This window comes from Diceros bicornis, chromosome 2 (genome assembly GCF_020826845.1).
Source record: "Diceros bicornis minor isolate mBicDic1 chromosome 2, mDicBic1.mat.cur, whole genome shotgun sequence".
In the NCBI taxonomy this organism is placed as follows: domain Eukaryota; kingdom Metazoa; phylum Chordata; class Mammalia; order Perissodactyla; family Rhinocerotidae; genus Diceros; species Diceros bicornis.
In genome coordinates, this window is record NC_080741.1 from 27,061,445 (window position 1) to 27,087,228 (window position 25,784).

At 36.5% G+C, this 25,784-nt stretch overlaps 1 protein-coding gene across 1 annotated transcript in view; it reads right to left on the minus strand.

The window, feature by feature from the left end:
* Positions 1-25,784, minus strand: part of LOC131413217 (zinc finger protein 385D) — a 278,387-nt gene that overhangs the window by 89,741 nt on the left and 162,862 nt on the right. Inside the window, exon 3 of the mRNA XM_058553843.1 lies at positions 23,077-23,187. Coding sequence (XP_058409826.1) covers positions 23,077-23,187 — 111 coding nt within the window. The remainder of the gene's footprint in view (positions 1-23,076; positions 23,188-25,784) is intronic.

Consider the following 25,784-nt stretch of genomic DNA (forward strand, 5'->3'; position numbering starts at 1 on the left):
GTTTATCCATCTGACACTATATTCTGAACTGAGCACTATCATTTTATTTAATTCTACTAATACATGTTTCCACACTATAAGTGGATATCTGGAAACAGACCTGCATTTTGATTCCACTATTTGTAAAAGCACAAAGATGAGTTAATATTTTTAATAACATCAATGAGTTATCTTAAAATACTTTCACTTTTTTTTAAGAAGTCTGTGGAGTAGAAAATCTTAAAGCACTTCTATGCTTTAAGTAAAGAGACAGAATAATGCAAAATAACTTATAAATCAATCATCCAGTATTAATCCTTTCAGACTTTCAGGGATTTTTTTTTTATTAATAGAAGCATAGTAGATGCTCAAAATCTACTTGTTGAATGATAGTTATATGCCATACAAAAAATGAGATCACACTCTTTACTGTTACATAAAATACTTTATTCACTTATTAATATCTCTTCAACATTTCTACATTTGATCAAGATTTTTTGGTTCACATCCTCATGATGATTGCCACTCTTAGGGAGAGGTGATGTAGCTTGGTACAGTAAGCAAGAAGCTAGGAAAGTAAAGGCACAGCTCCCAACTAGTCTCCTAACTTTATGCATACATCCAACATAAATCATTTCACCTCTACTATGAAATTTTCCCTATCTCTAAATTAGAGCAATGGTACAAAAAGGTATAATCAGGTTATTGAGAAAAATGATTTATTAGTTACTTTGAAAGTAAACTGTTAGATAAAGACTAAATAAGAGTCTAATCTTAATTATCCAAAGAAATATTAACTTTAGGCTTTCTTCCATAGATGAGTATTTTAAATTGGCTACCCTCTGGTCTTCAATGTCTTCAATGTCTGCAATGGCCATTACTTGCTAAATCACCAAACCACATGAAGCAGAGCTCCTTGGCAACTAGAAATGCAGAAAGACAATGTAAAAGAGAAATAAACATCTATGTTCTCTAAGTCTCTCTAGTTTACGGTCTGTTTGTTATAGCGTCTTAGCATTAACATAACTAACACAAATCCTTTCCCTAGATTTTCAGGGGAGGAACAAAGAAAGTAAAGGTGCCCTAGTAATGATAACAATAGCTACCAAATATTTGCCAACTAATATATTCTATGTGCTATTGAAGGGACTTTATGTAAAATTTATAGTTTCCCTCAAAATTAGATTTTCTTATATCCATTTCACAGATGAGGAAACTGAGGTTCATAATGTTTAAGTGACCTGCCCAAGGTCCATAAGGAGTAAGCCACAGAGGAAAGATTTGAAACCAGGTCTTCCTGTCTCTAAAGCTCAAGATCTTTCCATCACATCATGAAGAATTTTTCAAATATTTCTGTCTTCAGTTCAGCTATTTAGCAAAATAAAAAAATAGATCCAGGAAGGGAAGAAAAGATAAAAAAGAAGTACCTTTCTGATAGAGCCGATTTCTTACATCCTTCTCTGACCCTCTATCTTTTACCACAAAAACTAAACAGAATAATTTTTGTAGTATTCTAGCTAGTTTCTGGGGCACAATGTCAGAGATTCATAGAAGAAACTTATTTCTTCTTCTCCAGCACACAGCAAACTATACTTCTTTTACACTTAAGTGGCCACGTGACTGAGTGATAGACAATGAGTGTGAGTGGAAGTGATCTGCAATATGTCCAGCCTTGGTCTACTAAAACTTCTCAAGCATAGTTTTCCAGGCTCTTTCCCCTTCTGCCTGTTTGATGCAGACAAGCACAGCCACCTTGGAAAGTACACATTAAAGATGTTAAAACCACAAGGTGGAAGGGCTGGATTCCTGAATCACCACTTCGAGGAGACGTGTCAGTGGATGAAGGACACATATCTTGGATATTACATAAGCAAAATTTAAATATCTATTATTAGAGCTATTACACATCTTTTGACTGATTTACACAACAGCCAGAGTTACATTAAACTAATGAAAGCATCTACTTTCTTATTATGCTTTAAACCTAGATAAACATAGAGTTCCCAGGCAAAGTAAAGAAGAGAGGGTGTGTGAGCAGATAGGCACAATTAAGTCTGCAAAATTTATTTTTTAGTTATTCTTTGCCTAAATGAAGCACCAGAGTGCTCTGAAAATCTACATGTTCCATGATTTTAAGAGAAGCAAGAAGGCAAAGCATCTTTCTTTGGGTCCCTTTGGGCATTTCTTTGGATAGCCTGGAGTAAAGAAATATCTAGGAGAGGTGCTTAACTACAGATCTGGACAGACCCAAATCACCCTTTCTATATAATTCCTTGTCAGTTCTTACTAAATCCATGTTTTCCTGGTTGGCACACCCAGTTTCCCCAAATGCTCTACCTGAAACCGAAGGCGGAACCATGACTGAAGGGTTTTCTCAGTCTTCCATCAAAGTCAAGTAATGTCCTCTTACCACAGTGCAATGGGATTTTAGCCTCTGATAGCCTATTTGACTTTGACAGAATAAATCAAAAGACCCTGCTCCTTCCTAAAGAGACCTGCAAATGATTGATGAAACTCCCCAAGATCTTAATATGCACTTCAACAATAAGTAATACTTTCATTTCAGAAACCCTTCAAATCTACAGCTTTTTATGTTTCTTCATTTTGCCTGGCTGTTCTTTCTCATCACACACTTAGTAAGCTTAAGAAAATAAAATAATTTACTCGTGTTTTTTAAAAAATCTTTTCAGGAGACACAGAGATAATCTTGATTCTTTTTTCAGTCTTACATGAATTTCATCTATATATCTCAAGTCCCTTTTGTAAACATTCATTTATTTTTCACTATCTTCAAGGGAAGAAGGTAAGAAACGTTGCCTTGCAATAGGTATGTAAATGAAAAAAATGCATATATCTTTGTACAAATCTTAATAACAACCTAGAAGATCATAATCCCAGGTTTATGAGCTAGGCATTAGGCATAGTCTTATTCTAAAGAAAACAGAATGAAACTAAGTTTGCATTTAATGGTCCTGGGTTTAAATTTTGGCTTTCCACTCATGGACTGTGTGACCTTAAGCAAGTTACTATTCTCCAAACCTCAGTTTCTTCATTTGCAAAATTATTATAGGAAATGCTCTTTTTTACTTTGTGAGGATCAAATTAGAGAAGCAAAATTTCAGTGCCTTGAACAAAGACTGAATTTGAGTGAGAAATACTGGAGTCTCCATCCCAGTCTTTGATTTACTTACCTTTTATCCCATTAGAACTTTTGTGGATGGAATAGCTCTTTTTCTGTCCAACTCTCAGACTCATCTCATTTTGGGAACCTCAACCAACTGCCCCCAATCAGCTCTGAGCTACTCTAACACGAGAAGAAAATATCAGTAGTCTTAGGTAGAAAAAAGGATGTTAAGAATGTTTGTGGGGCCGGCCCCGTGGCTTAGCGGTTAAGTGCTCGCACTCCGCTACTGGCGGCCTGGGTTCCGACCCCGGGCGTGCACCGTCGCACCGCTTATCTGGCCATGCTGAGGCGGCATCCCACGTACAGCAACTAGAAGGATGTTCAGCTATGACATACAACTATCTACTGAGGCTCTGGGGGAAAAAAAATGTTTGCATAATAACTTACAAGAGTTACGCTAAGACTCTCAGCATGAGCAAAAAAGTTTGTTTTATGGGCATTTCATCCCAAGGAACTTAAAAAGTCTAAGTTCCCCCTCCAGAGCCCAGAGGATGCAAGATCTAAAGTTGCCGTTCCCTGCTGCAGTTACATCTAAAGGAAAACAGAATGGAAGGAGAGGACTGAGAGTCATCTCTGGGGGAAGTGCAGAGAAAACAACTTGCTGGGGAGTTAACAGACCAAGAGAACAGTAAAATAGGAAACGAAGAAGAGATCAGGTAGGAAGGAATCCCTGATTGCCATCCAAATGGACTTATGGATGACTTTATGGACTGATAGATGACTGGATAAGAGAGGTAAATAAATTTGTGAACTTGCAGAGTCATCTCATACATGATTTCCTTACTGGCAAAGGGCTAGATCTTCCCAACCTAATATTATAGGCATAGCTATGTTCTTAAAAGTTCTTGCAAAGAAATCATCATTACTTGTATGCAATACAAGTATAAGCTATAAGCTAGGAGTAGAAGAGGGTGGGAAAATGATCCTCAACTTCTTGGTCTTCCTCCCCACAGACGCTAATTGATCCCTCTTCAGAGGGTTACTGAGAACCTTCTTTGGGATCCTTAAGACTCAAGGGGAAGGGATGGAGAAAAGGGATGTGCTCACAGGGATCTCTCAGTTAAAATGTTATAGTTAAATGCCACTGTCATAGTACATTTTAAAGAAATAAGGAGCAAGATATGTAGTGTTGCAGAAACATTTCTTTTTCTTCCTTGAATATTTTAATTCTCGTTAAAGTTACTTGAAAAGACATATTCTAGATTTACTTTTTCCTTTTAATTTTTGGTGGGAAAATAAACAATGTTTTTTTGTTGTTACTGTTTGTTTATTTTTAATTAAACGCTGGCTTGACTACCATCACACTTAGTTTCAACTCCCACTCTCTTATTTTCTCTATAACTCAGATCCGTGTCACATTTTCCCAAGACCTTTAAAGAAAACAGGAAACAAAATCACAGTTCAAACTATCAAAAGATGTATCTTCCCTTTCGTGGTAGCTACAGGGAAGCACTATATTTAACTAAACGTATGGCTTTGTGGTCAGAAGACCTGGCTCCAATCCTAGCTCTACACTTGCTGGGACAGGGAATTTATACAGTCTATTGCAAGTTCGAGTTTCTCATTGGCAAAGTAGAAGTAACAATCCATGACTATTTGTTCATCCATTTCTGTATCAAATGTTGTTAGAATCCATACTATATATTAAACACTGTGCTGGGTATCAGGGCTGTAGTGGTGAAAAAGACAGACTCAATCCCCGTCCTTGGCGAGCTTGGCATTGTAAGGACTAGAGGAGACCGTGAATTCACAAACATTAAGTTCTCAATACGTGATAGTTATATCTATTGTCGCTCAGGAGACTGTTATTATTATGACAGGTAGACTAATCTTGGTGCAGGTTACAAGGCTTTTAGGGAATTTCTAAATTTCCATTAAAAAAGAAAAATAGCAAAAAAGAGCAATTTGCTCTCAGATGAAGTATGTTTCTCCCATACTGGATTGTCATTAGAATAACCCAAATGTATCTGTATGCACATATGTATGAATCACATTAAACTGCCAGCATTTGACCACTTTTGACCTATAAAACCAGCAATTTCATATGCCCATCCTAATATGTCAGCAGTGGGAGGGGGTGTATGAAAAGATGTATGTGGGAAAGAGAACACAGACTGATGAATAGTACACGTTGCAAAAACTTCAGTCTATTCAACACCATATTTAACTAAATATAGATTTCTGATAATTAGATTTTAAGATATTCTTAAAAATGGAACATTTTGGCTTCCTTCTGGCTATAGCTCCAATAGGAATTCTCAAAGCCTAATGAAAAATACTTTTTTTGTGTGTGTATGTGAGGAGGACTAATCCTGAGCTAACATCCCATGCCAATCCCCCCTTTTTTCCTTGAGGAAGATTGGCCCTGGGCTAACATGCGTGCCCATCTTCCTCTACTTTACATGGGATGCCGCCACAGCATGGCTTAACAGGTGGTGCATCAGTGCACACCTGGGATCCGGACCGGCGAACCCCGGGCAGCTGAAGCAAGCACGCGCACTTAACCACTGCACCACCAGGCCGGCCCCCAAAAATACTTTTAAAATGAAATCATCTACAACCCATATCTGAAACAAATGCAGGCAGCATTCGTACAAAAGTTAATATTTGTCAGTTGTTCATAGCATAATATTCTGAGTAAATATTCCAAACAGAAACACATCCAGCAACTTCAAGGGTCATTTTCTTCCTCACATTTCTGTTTATCCTTCACCAATTCATACCAGAATATATTGAGTTCATTCAATGCTTATTGAATGCCTATCATGGCCAGAAACTATTCTAGGTAAGGTGTATTCAAATACACACTTAAGGTAGTAAATCAAGCCATTTTACAGAGAAAAATAGCCTACAAAATTCATTATCTGGCACTCCAAAATCTCATTAACCTCTGATTTTGGAGAGTTTGAGTAACTGCCTCACACAGGTCTAGAAATTCGAGGGTTAAAGATCTTGTGACTCAAACCCTGAGTCTGTATTCCGTGAAGACGGATATAATCACTGCCATAAATTGACAAGTTATGCATAAAGCTACAGTGACAAACAAGGCCACAAGCCATCACCGGTCCCTGAAATTACTGATGTACTACCAAACCTCCAGTGAGTGAAAGAACAGGTGGTCCTCGCCCTGTAGGCTGCAGCTCTAAATCTTCCCAATGGCCTGGGAAATAAGCACTTCACCATTTAATATGAGCAGTGGAAGTCACTTCATCATTGGCTTGTCTCATGCATTGCTGACACAAGAAACTTTTCCCCACTTAGAAAACCACAAGTACCATGCGATTGCTTATCAGTTGGAAAATGCCTGTTTTTTTGCCCATGGTAACTGTCTCGTATTTGAAAATAAAGGCCTGTTCTCATGGAGGAACATTTTGGTGCACTAAGCATTTGAACTCTAGTCATCTTCCACTAATCCTGTAGCAGTAAACCTTTCGTGAATCTGTCAATGGCATATCAATTTATTTATAACTGTAGCTGTACATCTGTTATCCATCTCTATGACTCAAAATGCCAACTGTCTGATACCTGAACAGCAATTCACTGGATACCATTTTCCAAAAATGTTAGGTCAAACCTGCATTTATTACACAAGATCTTGTGGCTTAGCATTAGTAAGCGAAAGAGAGAAAACCCAGAATCAACCTGTCAGTTACCAAGTCAAGCTATAAACTGCTCCCAGAATTAATTTATATCATCTATCTATATTTTTAAAAATAACTTAATGACTATGCATGTTCAAAGCTTTACTGAAAGGAAGACTTGGCCAAAAGGTTAGAATACATTGGCTGAGCCCAATTAACTCTCAATTATCTAATTGAGGAAGAAAGCTAGAAGAAGAATTGGACATCCAGCAGTCTTTGCCACAGACACGTAATTTGTGATTTTGGAAAGATACTGAGTATGAAAAACTACTATTTTAATGCCAATATCAAATATAAGAAAGAAATAAAATTAACTCTGAATACCTACTGTGAATCTGCTACTTTGCTTACAATACCCCCTATAGTCCTCAGAGACATCTTATATGATAATGTTATTATCTTCATCGTACAAGTAAGAATCTGAGATTCACAGAATTTAAAAAACTTGCTCAAAATCACACAACTGTTAAGCACCGAGACAGGATTGGCCTGATCCAAGTCCCTTAATCTTTCTATTTCATGAAGCTGGAGCAAACAGTAACCTGGAAAATAACTCATTTCTCATCTGAACTTGCATTGTAGACTCAGTACAAAACCCAAACAATGGTCTCGGTGATTTATCAAGGGATCATCCAAAGATTTGAACAGATTGCTCCATCAACACTCTAAGATGTTTACTATAGCAGGCTTAATATAATCCTCTCTCCTCCGCATCCAATATCCAACAAAAGATGGTTCAGCTCTCTGTCACAAGGAAACTGGAACTAAACTCAACTTTCCTCAGCAGCAAATCACTGGCATGCTGACCGGAGAAGGAGAGAGCTGGAGTAGTGCTTTTACAAATGCTGCTCACTCCGATAAGCACAGCTGGGCTGAGGAGCCCTCTTTTCCTAAATTCTGTTGCCAAGCTGAATTTTATGATCTTCACTGGCAGATGATCAAATGCAAACTCTTAACTTACAGCCAAGTTATCTCACAGCAGCTGTTGGAAGAACTAATTTAGAATGCAAATCTAGTCCTTAATCTATGGGAAAATTGTTGCAGTGATGGATGGCTTTTGAAGCAATAGTTCAGGAAAGACAGCCCGTTGCCCTCTAGTATTATGGAAGAAAAAATATTTAGCTGCTTTTGTGTTTATTTGTTTTCTTTTGAGCAATTGCCCCTATAGGGGTATTGGAGTCTCATGGAAAGAGGAGTGTATAAAATCTGCCTCAACTCTCTTTCCTACATAAGTAAAATTGAGATCAGAAGGCAGATGTGTAGATTAAGTTTCAGATAACGTCTTCTTTGTTTCTAGGATTCCACTACTTTAGGCTAAGTCATCTAAAGGACAAGGCAATGGGATGTAACAATTGCCTAGAATTCTTTGTGACGTCAAGAAAGTAGAAACAGCAGCACCTATCATTGATCCTGCCTCTAAAGAATCCTGTTACTCTAGGTATGAATTATCAATTAAAGTTGATAAAGTCCTTTTTTCTTTTTATTCATTCAACTGCCAGCTAACTGTGACCTTCTAGAATACCTAATACATGAAGAGTTCACTGAATCATTCCACAGCTTTGATCCTCATCTCTTTAATTGAACAAAATCTTAGAAAATACTCAGTCCTGGCTATTAGTAAGTTTTTTATTATTCCATTGAGTTATCAAAGAAACCTGGGCTTGCACAATATCTGTGAAGATCTCATCTTATGGCAACTGTCAGAGTTAACGCAACAGAAAAGAGTACGTCTCTATCTGTTCCTGTTTCGCTAGGCATGAAGAATGATTATTGTGGAACTTCAAATCAATTCAAAGAATTATTAGAATAAGAATAATGGGATATTGCTCTAATGAGTAAAGAATTATAAAAGGGAAGATATATCCACTTTGGGGTTTTGTTTTTGCTGTTGTTGTTTCAGCTTGGCTTTGTATACAACGGAGAAATACTTGCAGTCCAAGTAATTTAACTTTGAATATTAGACTAGAAACTCTCTTAACCCATGATGCACCTCTAGTCGCTTTCACGTGTGTTCACTGTTCCACATAAGCCAACATACACAGAGTAAAAAATAAAATGGTACCACTAACCAGGCCTGTTTGTGGCCCTGCTTTTCCCTGACCCCATCCCATCACTTGTCATCCCTCATTTTCTTAGATTCACAGCTGTCTATATTACTGGATCTACATGAGTCTGTGGTAGAGAAGGTAGGGCTTCAATTGAGATTATGAAAATATCCTGGATTCCCCACAATCTCTACAGGAAGCTAGAGCTGGATCTATTACAGTTAACAAATATTCCCCTATGTTGTCCAAGACCAGGCACTGCCAAAGTCCTTGATCATCCTAAATTTTCTTAGTGACCAAACAGGGACAACTTATCTGGAAATACAGTGCACTATTCTTTCATTTTACCATTGCTGTAATTGACATGTGGGGGATTTACACAATTGAGTATTCATCTCATTTGTTGATGCAGTACATGATTGAGGACTCTAACAATGTGTTTGGTGTTAAGATACCAAGAAAAGCATGGATCCACTGTGAAACTATCTAATGACCATGGAGACCAAATACTATGATGTTGGAAAATGAAGTAAGCTCTCAGGAGGATGACGGTATTCATTCACCAAGGATGAACTGGGCAAAGGTAGCTTCTTCCATCTCTCCTAAGAATGTCTCCATTTGTTGTCTTGGGGTGTAGGCTTTTATGGTTTGAGTAGGAAAGAGGAAGAGAAGAGGAGAGGGCTGAAATATTATAAAGCTTCGGTGAAATAAAGCTTGTATATATATAGTTGGTAAGCATCATGATATTCATTTAATCATTAATTTATACACTTAATAAATATTTATTAAGCACTATCTATCAAGCACTGCTCTAAGTACTTGAAATAAACAGTGACCCAAACAGGCAAAAATCTTTGCCTTAAAAGAGCATACATTCAAATTGGCAGTGGACAATAAACATAATAAGTAAGTAATTTATGTAGTATATTAGAAGGTAATTAGTTCTTAGAAGAAAAACCATCAAGTAAGGAGAGTGGGAATCACAGGGGTTGAAATTCTAAATATAGTAGTAAGCATCCTGAGATGGTGACATCTGAGTAAAGCTTGAAGAAACAAACCATGTAATAAGTCTGAGGAAAGAGTATTCCAGGCAGAGAGGAGAGTCTGTGCAAAGGCCAAGAGGTAGGAGTGAGCCTGGTGTATTCAAGGTATAGTGGGGGCAGGGCTGGAACGAGGTAGAGGTGAACGAAGTATTTGCCACAGAAGAAAAATTGAAGAAGATATTAAAAAAATCACTAATCAAGATGAATAATACTTTAATGCAATATTTTAAAAAATTAAAGTCAAAGCAAAAAAAAAATCCATGATGAACAAAATCTCAACATTTTAAACAAGACAAGATCAGACTGTGCACTTGTACAACCCTGCCTCACTCACCTGGTTCCACTAAAAATTTATTTACAAAAACAGACTACCAGCCTGCGGGCCACAGTTTGCCAATTTTACCTGTTTAATATTGCATTTATTATTTGTCCTGATTACTGAGTTTTTTAGCAACCCTTAAATTTTGCACCCGAGTGCCTCACTTGCAAAAGAGGCCAATGTGGCCACAGAGGAGCAAGTGAGGGGACGCTAGGAGGAGATGACGTCAAAAAGGCACCTGGAGGCCACATCTCATAGGGCTGTGTAGCCATATGAAGGATTTTGCCTTTGAGTGTAAGTGAACTGCACCACCATTGGAGAGTTTTAAACAGAAAGACCACCTGATCTCAACTTACATTTTTAAAATGATGAGTAAAAGGAGCAAAAGCAGAGAGAATGATTAAGAGGATGTTTACAATAATCCAGAGGAAAGATGATGGTGGTTTGGACCAGAGTGGTAGCATGGAGTGGGGAAAAGTAGTCATATTCTGGATATACTTTGGAGGTAGAACTAACATGATTTGTGTAGTATTGGACATAGGGTGTGTGATAGGAAGAAAGGATGACTCCAATATTTTTACCAGATGAGCCAGAAAGATGGAGTTGCCTTATCAGAGAAATGCTGTCTGCAGAGCAGGTTAGGGGAAGTGAGCCACAGCCTTTTGTTTTGAACATTTTAGATTTCAGGTATCTATTAGCTAGCTTAGTGAAGATACTGAGTGAGCAGTTGATATTCGAGTATGAAGTTGACGAAGAGATTTCACCTGGAGATAGAAATACGGACGTCATCTTGAAATCTATATAAATAACTTATTCCCTTCCTCTACCTTCAGATACTGAAGTCATTCTTTTGTAAACTAGAATTGAAATCTTTTATAGAGAATATATCTCTTCATGAGATAGGATTGTGTGAACTTCCACTTTTTCAAGACTCTTCAGTGGCCTAGGAGTTTGTTTAAAAACAAAAGAAACTTGAATCTGTACATGAAATACCTCTGGTAGAATCCATGTTTCCACTGAGGTTTTAATTCTTAGCATTTTTTTTCAACTTAAAGATTGGCAACGTGTTTCAAGTTGGAGGAGATGACATGGTCAAAATTTTAGTAACTGGATCCCACCACAGATGTGCCACTTCCAAAAATCTGCATCAAATTTTCTGCCAACATGTAACATGCCAATAGAATTACCATGTAACAAAATATCTCCACAGGAGAAAAATTAGAAAAAAAAGAGAAAGAAAACTCTTCCCTGAGTTACTTATTTGAAATAAAGATCTGTCATTTCATATGTCTCCAATAAATTTTTCAGACAGTTTGAGTGTTGCGTGAACATACAAACATGGTCATTTATGTTGGGCTGATTTTCAAAGTTAGGCATAGGGTGATACACTGTGGCTACTGTTTAAAAGTATAAAATTTGGGGGCCAGCCCTGTGGCCTAGTGGTTAAGTTCAGCACACTCTGCTTCGGTGGCCTGGGTTCAGTTCCCAAGCACAGACCTACACCACTCATCAGTGGCCATGCTGTGGCGGTGACCCACATATGAAATAGAGGAAGACTGACAGAGCTGTTAGCTCAGGGCGAATCTTCCTCAAGCAAAAAGAGCAAGATGGGCAACAGATGTTTGCTCAGGGCAAATCTTCCTCAGCAAAAAAAATAAAAGTATAAAAATCATATGGCAGGCTAAGATGACAAGTTCCTTGTGACAAGCCATTTGACTAGCCTTTCTGGGCTAAGAAAAGACGAACTATTTTGACCCACTCTTCATGACAAGATCCAGTCTGCTGCCTGTTAATAAGGAGCGACAAGAGTGGGTACAGAAAAATATTCATGTAAATGGTTAAACCTGAATAATGACAAAGTACCCCTTGACAAAACCGATCGGTTCCTAACCTGCGAAGATTCAAGACCACAGGTATATCAGGGAAACCATTTGAGCTTTTAGCTCAGCTTCTCAAAACCAAATCCCATTCAATGTTGTGTGGTTTATATGTTTCTACATGGATCCCTTTCTCATTAATTGATGCCATTTGCCCTTGTTTTGTTTCACAGATTGAAGTAAGAACTAATATCTAAATGTCAGAATGAAATGAAAACAGTGGCCTCTCTTTCTTATCCTATTTAACTCAAAAATAGAAATATATCATTATCATAGAAAGTCCAGTCATAGAAGAAATTTTATATTTTTCTAATTAAGACTTTTAATAGAAAGGCATGATTTCTAATAAAATCTACATTATTTTGTAATTTCCTATTCTATTCAGTTTTCTTTATACTTTGCACTTAAATGTTAAATTATCTTTTATGCATCTCTAAATTATTATTCCAGATTGTATAAAGTACTAAAAATACAAGAAAGAGAAAAAGAATGTCTTTGTAGAATACACAAAGGACATATTAAATGTTAATTAATCAGATATTTGTTTTAAATACTTTATGAAATCAATAAATATTTCATCATGATATTGTTCTATCATTGCTCCAGTACTGCTCTGAAAATGCTACTATTTTAAGAAATATGAGTTAGCTTACAGAAATAATACTTTTACTGCATATAACACACACTACAGACACGGCTAAGAGTAATGCTGACTTTGAGCAACTGATTTTAAAACATTTACTTCTCAACGTCTATTTAAACCATGAAGATAGCTAGTTAGTGTTACTTAAAATAAGATGAAAATTAAAGATAAATATTCCCTAGCCCAAGCCAAAACATAAAACCAAAAACCTAACTTAGGAAACCATTAAAAATCAACACAATTAGACTTGCAAACATTCTAGTAAAACATATGCTAAACTGTTTTTTACAGAAGTACTGAATATTCATTGAATTATAATTCATATGATTTTAATTTCTACAATAACTGCATTAAGAACGGGAAAAAGTTAACATGAAAATAAGGAAACAATAGATCATAAGCTACTGTTTTGAATTAAGAAGGCAAAAGCATAATAATAATAACAATATAGTACAAATTATCAACCAGACTTTAGAAACTATTTCGGGAGAATATTTTATATGAGAGAGCAGACAGAGTCAAAGATAGACATGACAACTCAATGAGACCCAAATGTAAATGATAAAACTATCAACAAAAGCCTTGAAGGAAATGCTTTTCCCATCCAGGGATGATTTGTACTGGCCTCCAGGTGTAATATTATGTGCACTGATGAGCTGATCAACAGAACAGAACTTCTACCCAGCTGTAATCAAGAGTGATTGATGGTTGGGACAAAAAAAGTTGATTATCATGACAAGTTCGCTGATGCAGAGAAAATAAGATCTGCTTGGGAAATGGATAAAACCTGTTCAGAGACTACCTTCTGAAACCTTATTTATAAAGGAATCTAGGAGAAGGTTTAAAGTGATACAGACGGACCAGATATCCCGATAAACCTGATAAGAATGAATTTGCCATACATCAATCTCCACAGATTTCCTAAATCAGGAATTTAAAAGGTCATTTAGGTCCAATAAAAAGTAAACAGCATACGCTCAATGTTACATGTGCAATTCTTAAAAGTTATCTCTTTGCTTCTCAAAGTATCACTGAAAATCACACATGGACACAGAAAATTAAACTTTCATAGCACACCATGCCTCCATTTGCCCTCCTCAGCTCCCTCCTCACAAGGTGTGAGTTCCCCCAAAAGACTGTAGCCGTTACCACTATCAGATTCAATTTACGTCAAAACATAGATTTGCACTGAGACAACAGATCCCAGAGGTAGGATTTTGCATTTAAAATGAGGTTTGGCAGGCTTGAAAAAGGTGAATCTGGGCTGGAATGTTGGGTGTAAGTACAGTGTTCTACAACAATAGCTACATTAGGCAGCAAACCATAGAAAATGAAAGAATACATCTATCTTTCCAAGATCTGGTTCTAAGGTCATATAAGAAATTCGAGCAAGATAATCCAAATGTAGTGTACAATTTATAGCATGCCTGGTAAAATTTCACTCTCCTTAAGCTCTCGATAAAACCAAATAGCCACTCTTAAACTAGCCATCATAAGAAACTTTTAGTGTGAAGAAGGTAAAATGAATGGGTAGGTTCATTTCACCTATATAGAGATCTTTGGCTCTGTGGACACTTGAGAAAAGTAAAAGTATGTCATCACAATTAGTCCAGTTAATTAATACAGAGAATAGGTCTCAGCAAAAGAGACAATAACAAATAGCAGGATTCAAAGGGCCATAAAACCCAAAATGACACAAGAGCAGACACTAATATGAATTACCTTTTTCTCAAATTCCTTTGCTCCTCTGCCCAGGAACAAATCCCTCTACTGTCCTAGTTTCTGGGGCTATGGTGAAACTGATGATTTATTACATGCTGAAATAAACTATAATGAAATATACCAAAAAGGCCAAGAGGCCTAATAAACAGTGACTACAATGATGGAAAGGGATGAACCAATTTTATTTTTGAGACTTTCAATTATTGGTGATCATTAATCCAGTTTCTATGTTTGGTTTCTACAACTATTGTTAGTGCCTAGTAATACTTTGAGAAATGTATACGGTTGTCAAAAGAGATATAAAACAATTGATGTTTATATCAGATATATATATCCAGCAATTTGTGGGCAACTGGGTTACATCAAATATTTTATTCCATGGCTAATAAAGACTTCATTAGTCCGACAGTGGTGAGGTTGCTGGTGTGCTCTGAAATCTTCAGGGTATAATCATAAAGTTAAAATTGGGGATTTTTGACTATACTGTTTTTTTTGCAAATAACTTAAAATTCAGAGATTGCCACAAGGCAAGCTTTCAAAATCTTAAGAACCAGTTTCTAGGCTGTGCTCAAGTCTAATTCCACTTATTCATTTCCCTTTCAAGTCACGTGAATTCTCATTTTTAGGTTTAAGGACCCAGTTGCTAAGGATGTGAATCCTGCGTTGTAGAGGGATCAGGCACTGGGGAAAAGACAACCGAAAATGCCATTTTTTTCCCAATTATTTTATTGAGGTCATAATGGTTTATAACATTGTGTAATTTCAGGTGTACATTCTTGTTTATCAGTTTCTGTATAGACTGCATCGTGCTCCCCACTAATAGTCTAGTTTTTATCTGTCACCATACATATGCGCCCCTTTACCCCTTTCACCCACCCCCCCAAACCCCCTTGCCCACTGGTAACCACTAATCTCTTCTCTTTATTCAAGTCTTTGTTTATCTTCCACATATAAGTGAAATCATGCAGTGTTTTTCTTTCTCTGTCTGGCTTATAAAATGCCATTTTTATCAAAATGTAGCAATTATTCTAAATGCCCTTAGGGAAGCTGAAACTTAGACCATCTTAGAGATTCCTGTTTCTATCTTCACTTTCTTGTTACGGCAATAAAGAAAAGTGTTTCTGGTCTTGAGCACGTCACTCATTTATTTATTCGACATTTATTGAATGATATCTAAGACTTGTAGAACTTTCCAAACATTAATAGGCTTCTTGCCTCATCTTTTGGGGACACGTGGACAACTTTTAGTTCATTTAATTGGAAACATACCTCTTGCTTCACCACATTCTACCCTCCCTGCCACCTTCTGTCCTCTCACGCTTTGCCCAGGCTTAACCCTCTTCTCAAACTCTTTGCATACAATAGGTGGCATTTGATGAAAACAGACACTCAGCACAGATTCTCTCTCGCCCCCTTCAATACTTACAACAGTATTGCCCTTTTTAGTGGCTCTCAATTTTGAAATGTGTTTCTATATTCTAGCAATCTGGACTACTAGCAATCTAGCAATGAATGTACTACTGGTATCAATCCTGATTAACTTGTATTGTGTGTAGAACTTAAGTGACCAATTGTCTTAGCTGAAAACTGTCAGCTGACACCAATGCAAGTCTCAAGTAAATATCCCTCAGGACATATCACCTGATATGATAAACAAAAGCACTATTTCCAGGCCTACTAGCTGACCTTAAAAAAGTCAACTAAATATCCTGCCCTTTGGTTTCTCCATCTATCCAATCTATAAAATGGACAGAATGATTTCTCAGACATCTCTAAGTCCTAATATACAATTCTCTGAGGTGCTCACAGTACTCATTATATCTAAAATCTACTTTCTCTTTCTAGACATGCAAGGTGAAATTTTCCATGTCCAAGAGCATTCGATAGAAAAGCAAACTTTATTATTTTGTTTTTCTTTGTCTATAAAGAAAAGAAGCCCAGAGAAAGATGGATTTTTTTATAAAGACTTCTCTTTCCTCAGACCCTTACCCTTCATTCCATTCACAGATGAAACTCTGAAATATCAAAGCCTGATTCAGCGAGTCCTAAAATGTTCCAATGCTGAAATTTTATTTTAAAAAGCCTGCCAAAGAAGCACATTGCTTAAATAGATTCCTGTGCTCTTGACTGGCTCGTTTTCTCCTGAAATCTCTAACAGCCAGATCCAATGTTTCTTTCTTGCTTTTTCTGTTCAAGTTTTGTTTTCTGAGAATTCCTGACAGAGCCGTGGGCTCCATTCAAGAAGTATAAGCCAGTGAAGTTGCAGGATGAAATTGGGCCCAAATGCACACTCAGAGGATAAGCCCTTCCAAAGAGATGTCTCAGTCACTTGTTTCAAATGCAGCCACAACCTACAGTCCATTGCCGCACACTCCAGAGTTAGCTCCTCACACAAGGGTGACCTGACTGCCCAACCAAACCTCATCAGGTCCCAGACGTGTCTCCTCTTTCATGGAAGCAGAATGGCTCTGCCTTAGAACTGCTTTTGAAGAAAAAAAAGCACCCCGTGGGAAGGCCACAGTGCTTAGGCCAATGCTCTAAATAGCTCTGTGAGTCCTGGAGACTAACAGGGGACGCTCTCTTATGAAAGAGATGCTTCAAAGCTGCTTGAAAATTTAATTTGTAACTGGGTCCCTCAGAAGATCCTTTGGGACTTAGCAGCAGCAGCAGCAAGAGACTTAAAGAGGTTGAGAGTTTTTAATAAAAGCAGCTTTGCCAGGGACAAGTTGTCTCTGCAGTTTTTAAAAGGTAAAAGGTAAAGATTTACTAGGAGTGAGAACCTCAAATCAACACAAAAATATACTAAATACAGACACTTAGAACAGGGCAGATCCCTTCAAGTACTTTTCTTAAAGATAGATATTTTCAAACTTCTATATTTCTTAAGAAGTAATTTAATAATAATAATGTAATAAGTAAGAAGTAATAATGGTTAATAAAACCATTGTAACTGCATTATTTATCCTATAAAATAAAAATGACCTTTCCATTTCATTCACTATACAGTTAATAATCTAATTGCCTACATGTTCTATTTTATAATCCTTACAATGTCACTGTAAAGAACGGCTAGTCATTTTAGATGAGATGATTGTGGAACCTGTAAGTTCAACGGAGAGCCCAAGAACATGCCAATTAAGAGAAGGTAGATCTTTATCTAATTCCTGATTCAATAATTTTCCTACCATTTCACTCAGCTTCTCTGGACGCTGTTTTAGGTTTGGGGTTAGATGCCTATATTTTTATTACCCTTTCTCCCAGGATATGTAATAAAATGCTGTAATCTGAATGAAACAACAATATCTATGAACTCTCCTGTGCATGTTTTGAAACCACAGACACTGCCAGAAATAGGCAAGAAATATTTAGAAAATTGCATCTGAGGCCTTCAAAATGGAATTCATAATTTGGGACAAAACATGCAGTTTATAAACCATAATAGGACAGTAGATGCAACAATTCCTTTTTCCTTTATAAAATTTAAGCATGCTTATACAGGAAATTTGGAAAATAAAGAAAAGTAGAAAGAAATAAAAGAATAGTTCTTCAACTCCAATACAACTACTGTTAGTTTTTCTCTGCATCTAAGCAGTATTTCCTTTAAATATCAGCCCCCATAAATAATACTGATTTAAAGATTTAAAAGATGTGTCTTAAGACATGATGTTAAGAAAGTTTAATTATCTAATTTGGTAGGAAAAATACTCCTATTAGCAACTTCATGATTATATTGCCACATTTGGTTATGAAAGTTATGACAGAGATATGAATTAAATTCAGATATATTGTTAGTTTCACTAAATTTCTGGATTCTAAAGTGCAGAACAATAATAATGATTTCTATTTTATAACACCATTGGAAAATGTATTTATCGATTACATTGGTGATGAACCCAAGGATCCCCCTTTGGAGGGATCCGAGGTCTTAAGCAATGTTATCTTCTAAGGAGGTTGTTTTTCCTTCTGGTTTATCAAACAGTCCCCTGAGGTAATTAATGCTTGACAGTCCTGAGTCATAAAGGACGCATTGCTACTGTATTATAGTTCAGTTAATTTGCTTTTATATTTAAATATTCACTGTGTTTATGATTGCATTGTGAACGTGACTGAATGCGAGTGATGCCATTTGAGAGCACTCATGGGTACTTGTGGGTGAGGCCTAGACTGGGCTGTGAATGACTTTCCACATCAGCTCTGACTACAACCAATTAGTTCCATAAGGGAAGGAGCCCTCAGGCCCTCTCTCTGACACAGCCTGTGTGGGCAAGAAACACACAGATCTCCATCCACGCCATTGTTGCAGGATCCACTGGAACCTCTGGATGGTTGGTTCTTGCTGCCCTACTGGACCACGTGAGACAGAAAAAGCCAGTCAAGGGTCAAGTGGACATTGACCCTGCTTCGCCAGCTGCTGGCCAGGTGGCCTTGTACAAGTCTCCTATACTCTTCGCACCTCAGTTTCCATATGTGAAAATAGCAAAGGTTTTCTTCTGTCTCTAACATATTATGAAATACTGTTGTTCGGAGGTTAACCATAGTGACCCTTAGATGCTACAAGTTTTTGATTCCTTAGTTTGGAGACTGAGATCTTATTTTCCATTCTATAAACAGTCACTGAGTAATCATTCTCTACTTCACTTAATAATCTTACATCCAGGCTGGCCCTGCTACAAGTTGTCTTTCAAAGGCACACTTACTAACTTGCACAGGCCAATGGTAATTTATGCTTATTTTAAGATGCTGATAAAATAATTGGACAAATTACAACCTTTCAGTCTTTAATTGGAAGCTTTTTGCATAACCCCATGTGTGTTTCATATAAATGTTGAGAAGAGTTTTTTTAAAGAAAAAGCCTACGCCAGGAGAAGACAATCTGATTTAAAGTGCATACAATATAATGTACCATTTAAAAAGATGTCTGCAGGGCCAAAAATGGAAAATGTACTGTACAGAAAACAGGTATGGTATAACACCAAACTACAGAGTTTATAATATGAAGGGTTAAAAAAATAAATAAAAGCTTAGAGGGAAAGGAAATTGAATTTTCATGATGCAGAGATGAAAAGAACTACAAGCTATTATTTTCATTGGAAGGAGAAGAAGCTTTGAAATGTAAAAAGGTTCATAAGGCAAAAATATTTTCCTATGTGATAGAGGTCTCTACCAAGCATACAAGTGAATTACAGTGTTATTTTTCCAGGAAGATTGTAGGTTTAAGAATGGAAGTAGGAAGGTAAATTCCAGATTTACCTAGAAAGAGCAAAGAGGAAGTTGTATTGGGATTAAAATGATCCAATACGATATATACATACATATTTTCTCTTAATTTAGAGATTATTTTCTTATATATGGATGAAGAGATGATAAATTCAATTAATCTTGGCATTCAGTACTAAATAGTTCATAAAATTAGTATCTATGGATATGACGGGTCAATAAGTACACAAATCTAATACTTCCAGCACATTAGTTCCCCTTTTTTACATAATAGTGCTACAGAGACATTTTTAAAGTCTCTAAAGGAGTTTCTACTTCCGCATTTCAATAATTATGTTTTGTTTGTAAATTACAGTTAAAATGTTGCCATGTCATTTATAAATTCAATTATATTGGATCTTCCTATTTAAAAAAAAAGTACAATTTAAAAAATTAGCCACGCGTACTGAATTTATATTCAAGGTTCAAGATAAGAAAAAATGTGAGGGCAGTGAATTCACATGTGTCCAGTTTATATAGACCAACAAAACTGGACTGGGTAATTATCCGACAAATTCAAGTGGTCATGAAATTCAGCTCAAACTTAAGTCAACGATCCAGATGAGTTATCTGTGGAAGGCAGAATAACGATATTTAACTCCTAATCCCTGGAAACTATGAACACGTTACATGACAAAGGGGCATTAAGTGAGCAGATGAAATTAGGTTGTTCATCAGATGAGATGAGAAATTATCCTGGATTATCCAGTTGGGTCCACTGTGATCACAAGGGTCCTTAAATGTGGAAGAGGAAGACAGAAGAGTGATAGTCAGAGTACTTCGATGTGAGAAGGATGTGATCAGCCATTGCTGGCTTTGAAGATAGAAGGGAGTCAGGAGCCAAGGAAGAAGGCAGCCTCTAGAAGCTGGAAAAGAAGGGCAAAGAACTGAATCCCCTCCTAGAGCCTCCAGAAGGAACATAACCCTGCTGACACCTTGACTGTAGCCCAGTGAGACCCATTTCTGACTTCTCACTTCTAGAACTATAAAATAATACATTTGTGTTGTTTTAAACCATTAAGTTTGTGGTAATTTGTTAAAGCAGCAATAGAAGATTAATACAGTAACCATCCAGTTGAACGGTCAAGACTGCAATTGCATTAATTGCATAATTAATTAATTAATTGCGTTAATTATGACCCAGACTGATTAGTCTAAATCTCCCAAATATCTTGGCCATTTTCCTTTTACCAGATGCCAGAAAAACCTGAAGGCAAAGTTGTGAGAATGAGAAGCAATTGTCTCTAACAAATACATATTGATTCCTATATCATCTTGAAACTTCATTAGCAAAATAAATTGCTATTCTCTCTTACCAAGAAAATACATAATAAAATTACATTTTAGAAAAGAAGTGTATAAATGTTCTTTATGTTCTTTATGTTAATGTTAATAATCATATATGTACACACATACGTTTCTTAAAGCACATCTGACAATATTTCTAAAGTCTTCAAACATGGCTTAGCTATCCATCACTAGGATTAGAAACACTAAAAAATAAAAAAATGGAACAACTATCCTGAAGTGAGGAGTAACCCATCACTGGGGATAATCAACCAAAAGACCTAGCCTGGATGTGGCAGATGGTTTTCTTACATTTACTAGCAGATTGGGTTCCATGCGCTTAAAGTCTCTTTCTGACTCTCAGTTTACAGGAAGTTTTCTTAATACAGGGGAGAATACTGATAGTAAAATCGTTGGCAGGGGGATATCTGAAATAGCCCGAATTAGATGAAAGAAGCTGGCAACATGGCTCCTGGGAGACTTTTGCATCATTATCTGATTAGTTCCAAAATGAAATATCAATATGATTTAAGAAGAAAAGAAACCAAGAAGGAGCCACTTAAATTAACAATTATGGAACTATATGAATGTTCACTGAGTGTTTAGAAATGATCAAAATTGCAATTATTGAGTTCAGAACTCTTCTTTACACGTCGGGAGGACTCCTCCTTTTTTTTTTTTTTTACAACAGCTGGAAGAGATTATTACATAACATTCATTACTTGAATACATTTTTTGTTGATAAATTAAACTATAGTAAATTTCATAAAATGCAAATCAAATCAAGCCGCTCAGCATTAAAAAATAAACAACAAAACAAAACACCAAAAAAAATTCCTTCAAATAAAATGCTGTATGTTTAGTGTATTCTTTTTTACAGCAGCAAATACCATTCAGGTACTATGCCGGCAATCTACTCTTCTCTTTTTTAAGCCATCAGACGGAATGTTATAAAATTACCTGATGATTGTCCTAGCAGGTATAAGTTCATAAGACATTAGCAATCCTTATACAAGATGAAATGTTCTCACAAAAGAAAAAAGCCACGTTATTTATGCCACATCTATTTCCTGTGCCTGATTATCTCATGCTATTCTCATCACCAGAGCACCGAAGGGACCCACTTGGGAGATTAATGTTAGAAGGCCTAACATTCTCCAGAATCCACACCTGTTTGGTCATCTCCACACTGCGTAACAATTTAGGGCAAGATAATGCCACCTTGGAGGGGCCATTTTGATAGGATGGGGTCCGCTCTTTGCCTAGAGTGCCAACAAGGTGTTCAATTCTTATTTTTTCCAAACCATCATTTCCTCTCTTTTCTGTATCTCTCAGCACCAGCTTCACACCAAAGCAAGTTAGGGGGAGGAGGCAGTATTTTTTACATTGGCCACAGCCAAAATTAGCTTCACTGTGATGAATCCAGAGTCCACGTTGATCCTTAGAAAAGGTATGAAAGATGTAAATAACTCTCTGCAAATAATTTGCAAAGCACTGGTCAGGTCCACAAATGTCTCCCTTCTGTCACGTTCTCCACTTAGGTTTTATCTGTTAGGGGCTCGAGTGCTTTGAGGTCTTTAGGATGCCCTGTTAAAATGCCAATTCTTCCAGGACTGTAACTTGAGAGGTCTAACACAAATACAATTAAGGAGACAAAGGCTAATCTGGAATTGGAGACCACCAATGCTGGCAAAAACAATTTACAAAGCCAAAATCTTGGCCTTGTAATATAACTTGGGATCTATCTTATTTCAGAGGTGCAATTTACTGAAAGCTTCATTGGTCCTAAATTTGACTATTCCTCAAAGGGAAAGTGTATTACATAAATTTAGCATTCCCAAGAGACTAAAAAAAATACCATTAAACTGCAAGTATATAAGACTGCATATGTGTGATTTTTCCATAGTAAACAACCAAACATAATATAATAAACTCCAAAATTAAAGCACATAAGGAGTTAAAATGTTATCTTTGAATTGTGACATGCTCAGTTATTGGAGAAAAATGTTTAAAAAATCTCTTCAGCAAGATTAAAATTGCATAATACATTTTTTTAGTGAATACTGAATGATAAACTTACATCGGAATTAAATCTCAACTGGCAAATGTTGCATGATATGATTTGCTTTCTTCGATGAGGAAGAGGAACCCCGAATGTATGATTTATTACAGCTTTCTGAATTGGGTCCATCTGTAATGAGAAAAAAAATACAACAAATAGGAATAAACATTGTCAGTTCCATTGGAATGTTGCCTATTTCATTAAAGAGCCAATCTGTACAGCTTCAATCTACTGCTCACATTATAAAAAACATTTTTATTCTAAGAAACAGCATTTCTACTTTCTTGGAAAGTAGACAACAATAAGCTCGAAGCCCAGTATTATAAGGAAATGATAAATGTACCCATTAGAATCTGCATACTAACCGTTTTTCTCATTTAGGATCAACAATTATCTCAGTTTGATAATCCTAAAATATAATTAAAGGTTTATCAAAACTCTAGTTATTGCAAATGCCAGTAATCTTACACAGAAGTGTGTCCATACCATTGCCCCAAAATGGACTTGACGTAGACTTGGTCACACGAGCAGCTCTGAAAATAAATGATGCACCATTATCCAACATTAACCTTATGCTATGCTAGATAACTTTTCTATCTTAAGAATATAGTATACAAATCCTGCTTTCTAAGAATTCAAACATACAGAGCTATGAATTCATTCAACAATCATTTATTGACCACTTAATATATACTGCTATCCTATGGCCTTATTATTTGAGGTTCAGAGAGTTTGGGCCAGAGGTCAGTTATCTCTCTCCATCCCATATTCCCAGGACAGGACAAGCAACACCAAAAATAGAGTGTCAGCAATCCAACTCTGATAAAACAATGTCTCCTCACCAAGCTTTGCCCTACAGTCCACATCAGTGGTTCTCAACTGTTAGAATCATATAAAAATTTTGATGAACTTCTTAATAGTTGTGCAACCTCTTTGTTTATCTGTGTCTATCTCTTAAGGTTGTGATGAGGTTTAAAAGTGATAATTCATAAAATTCACTTAGCAAAGTCAGTGCTGGGCACAGGCATATTAAGAAGTCAATAAATGTTGACAATTATATTTTCTCTATTGCAGCATATGTGAAGATCGTTAACATGAATTGTTGGCACACTACCAATTTCTCATGTAACCAAAAAACATTTCAAAATAATTTAAATGTTATACATATAGCCATTATTTCTGTTGAATGTCTGCAAACTTTAGAACTCTTAACTCTCATCAGATACAAAGTTCTTATAAGAGCCCTCACAATGGGTTGAGACAGCTCAGAGATGCTTTGACACACATAAAAATGCTAAGAATATGTCTGTGAAATGATGCTGTAATATTCAGCTTCTGTGACACGTTGTAGTTTGTTAATTACCCTAAACAAATCATTGATAAATTCCACCTCGTTTTCTGTATTTCAAATCATCACAACCAGTTTACTCATAGGCTCTCTACACTGGTAGGTAGGAAGAAATTTCTGTCTATATTCACAACTCCTATTAAGTTGTCTAGGCACTCTTAATGTACTGTTCTAAATAATAACAATAATAAAAATAATAGCACTGGGCTTTTATTAAGTGATTTCTATGTGCTAAGCACTAGGCTAGGTAGTTTATACATTAAACAGCTACAACGATCAAGAAGATCTCATGGGTGTAATCATTTTTATCCTCCACCATCACTTTAAATGTTTTACCTGATGTTAATCCTTGCTCAGATTCTGGATAAAATTCAGCTGTCTGTGATTTTTCTGGTCACTTTCAGGTATTAACAAATTCTAGGATCCTCTCCCCCTTTACTAGTGAATTCTACCATGCTTTCTTTCTAACCACTTTTATTCAGATATAATTTACATATAATAAAATTCACGAAAGTTAAGTGTAGAATTTGATAAGATTTGACAAATACATACAGTAACACTAATCATCACATAGAATACTTCCATTACTTGGAAAAGTTCCCTGCTGCCCCTCTGTGGTCAATCCCTGCCTCCCACCCCCAGCCTCTGAAACCACTGGTCTGCTTTCTATCATTATATTTTTGCCTTTTCTCAAAGTTCATATAAAGGGAATCATACACTATGTGGTCTTTTGTGTCTGGCATCTTTCATTCAGTATAACGCTTTTAAGACTCATCCATATTGTTGCATGTATCGGTAGCTTATTCCTTTTTGTTGCTGAGTCATATTCCTTTGTATGGATGTACCACAATGTGTCTGTGCATTTGTCAGTTGATGAACATTTGAATTATTTCCAGTAAATTCCGTAGTCTTTTCAAGTCTTAATACATAATCTAAAAATCATTCCTAAATTTAGTTCAGGGCCGGCCCCATGGCTTAGAGTTAAGTGTGCGCGCTCTGCTACTGGCGGCCCGGGTTCGGATCCCGGGCGCGCACCGACGCACTGCTTCTCCGGCCACGCTGAGGCCACGTCCCACCTACAGCAACTAGAAGGATGCGCAACTATGACATACAACTATCTACTGGGGCTTTGGGGGGTAAAAAAAAGGAGGAGGATTGGCAATAGATGTTAGCTCAGACCCAGTCTTCCTCAGCAAAAAGAGGAGGATTAGCATGGATGTTAGCTCAGGACTGATCTTCCTCACAAAATAAATAAATAAATAAATAAATAAATAAATAAATAAATAAATAAATTTAGTTCAGCATCTTAATCCAGACATTAAAAATTAATTTAAAATGACAGTCTCTTTTCCTTAGCTTGGATCTCCTGTCAGACAGC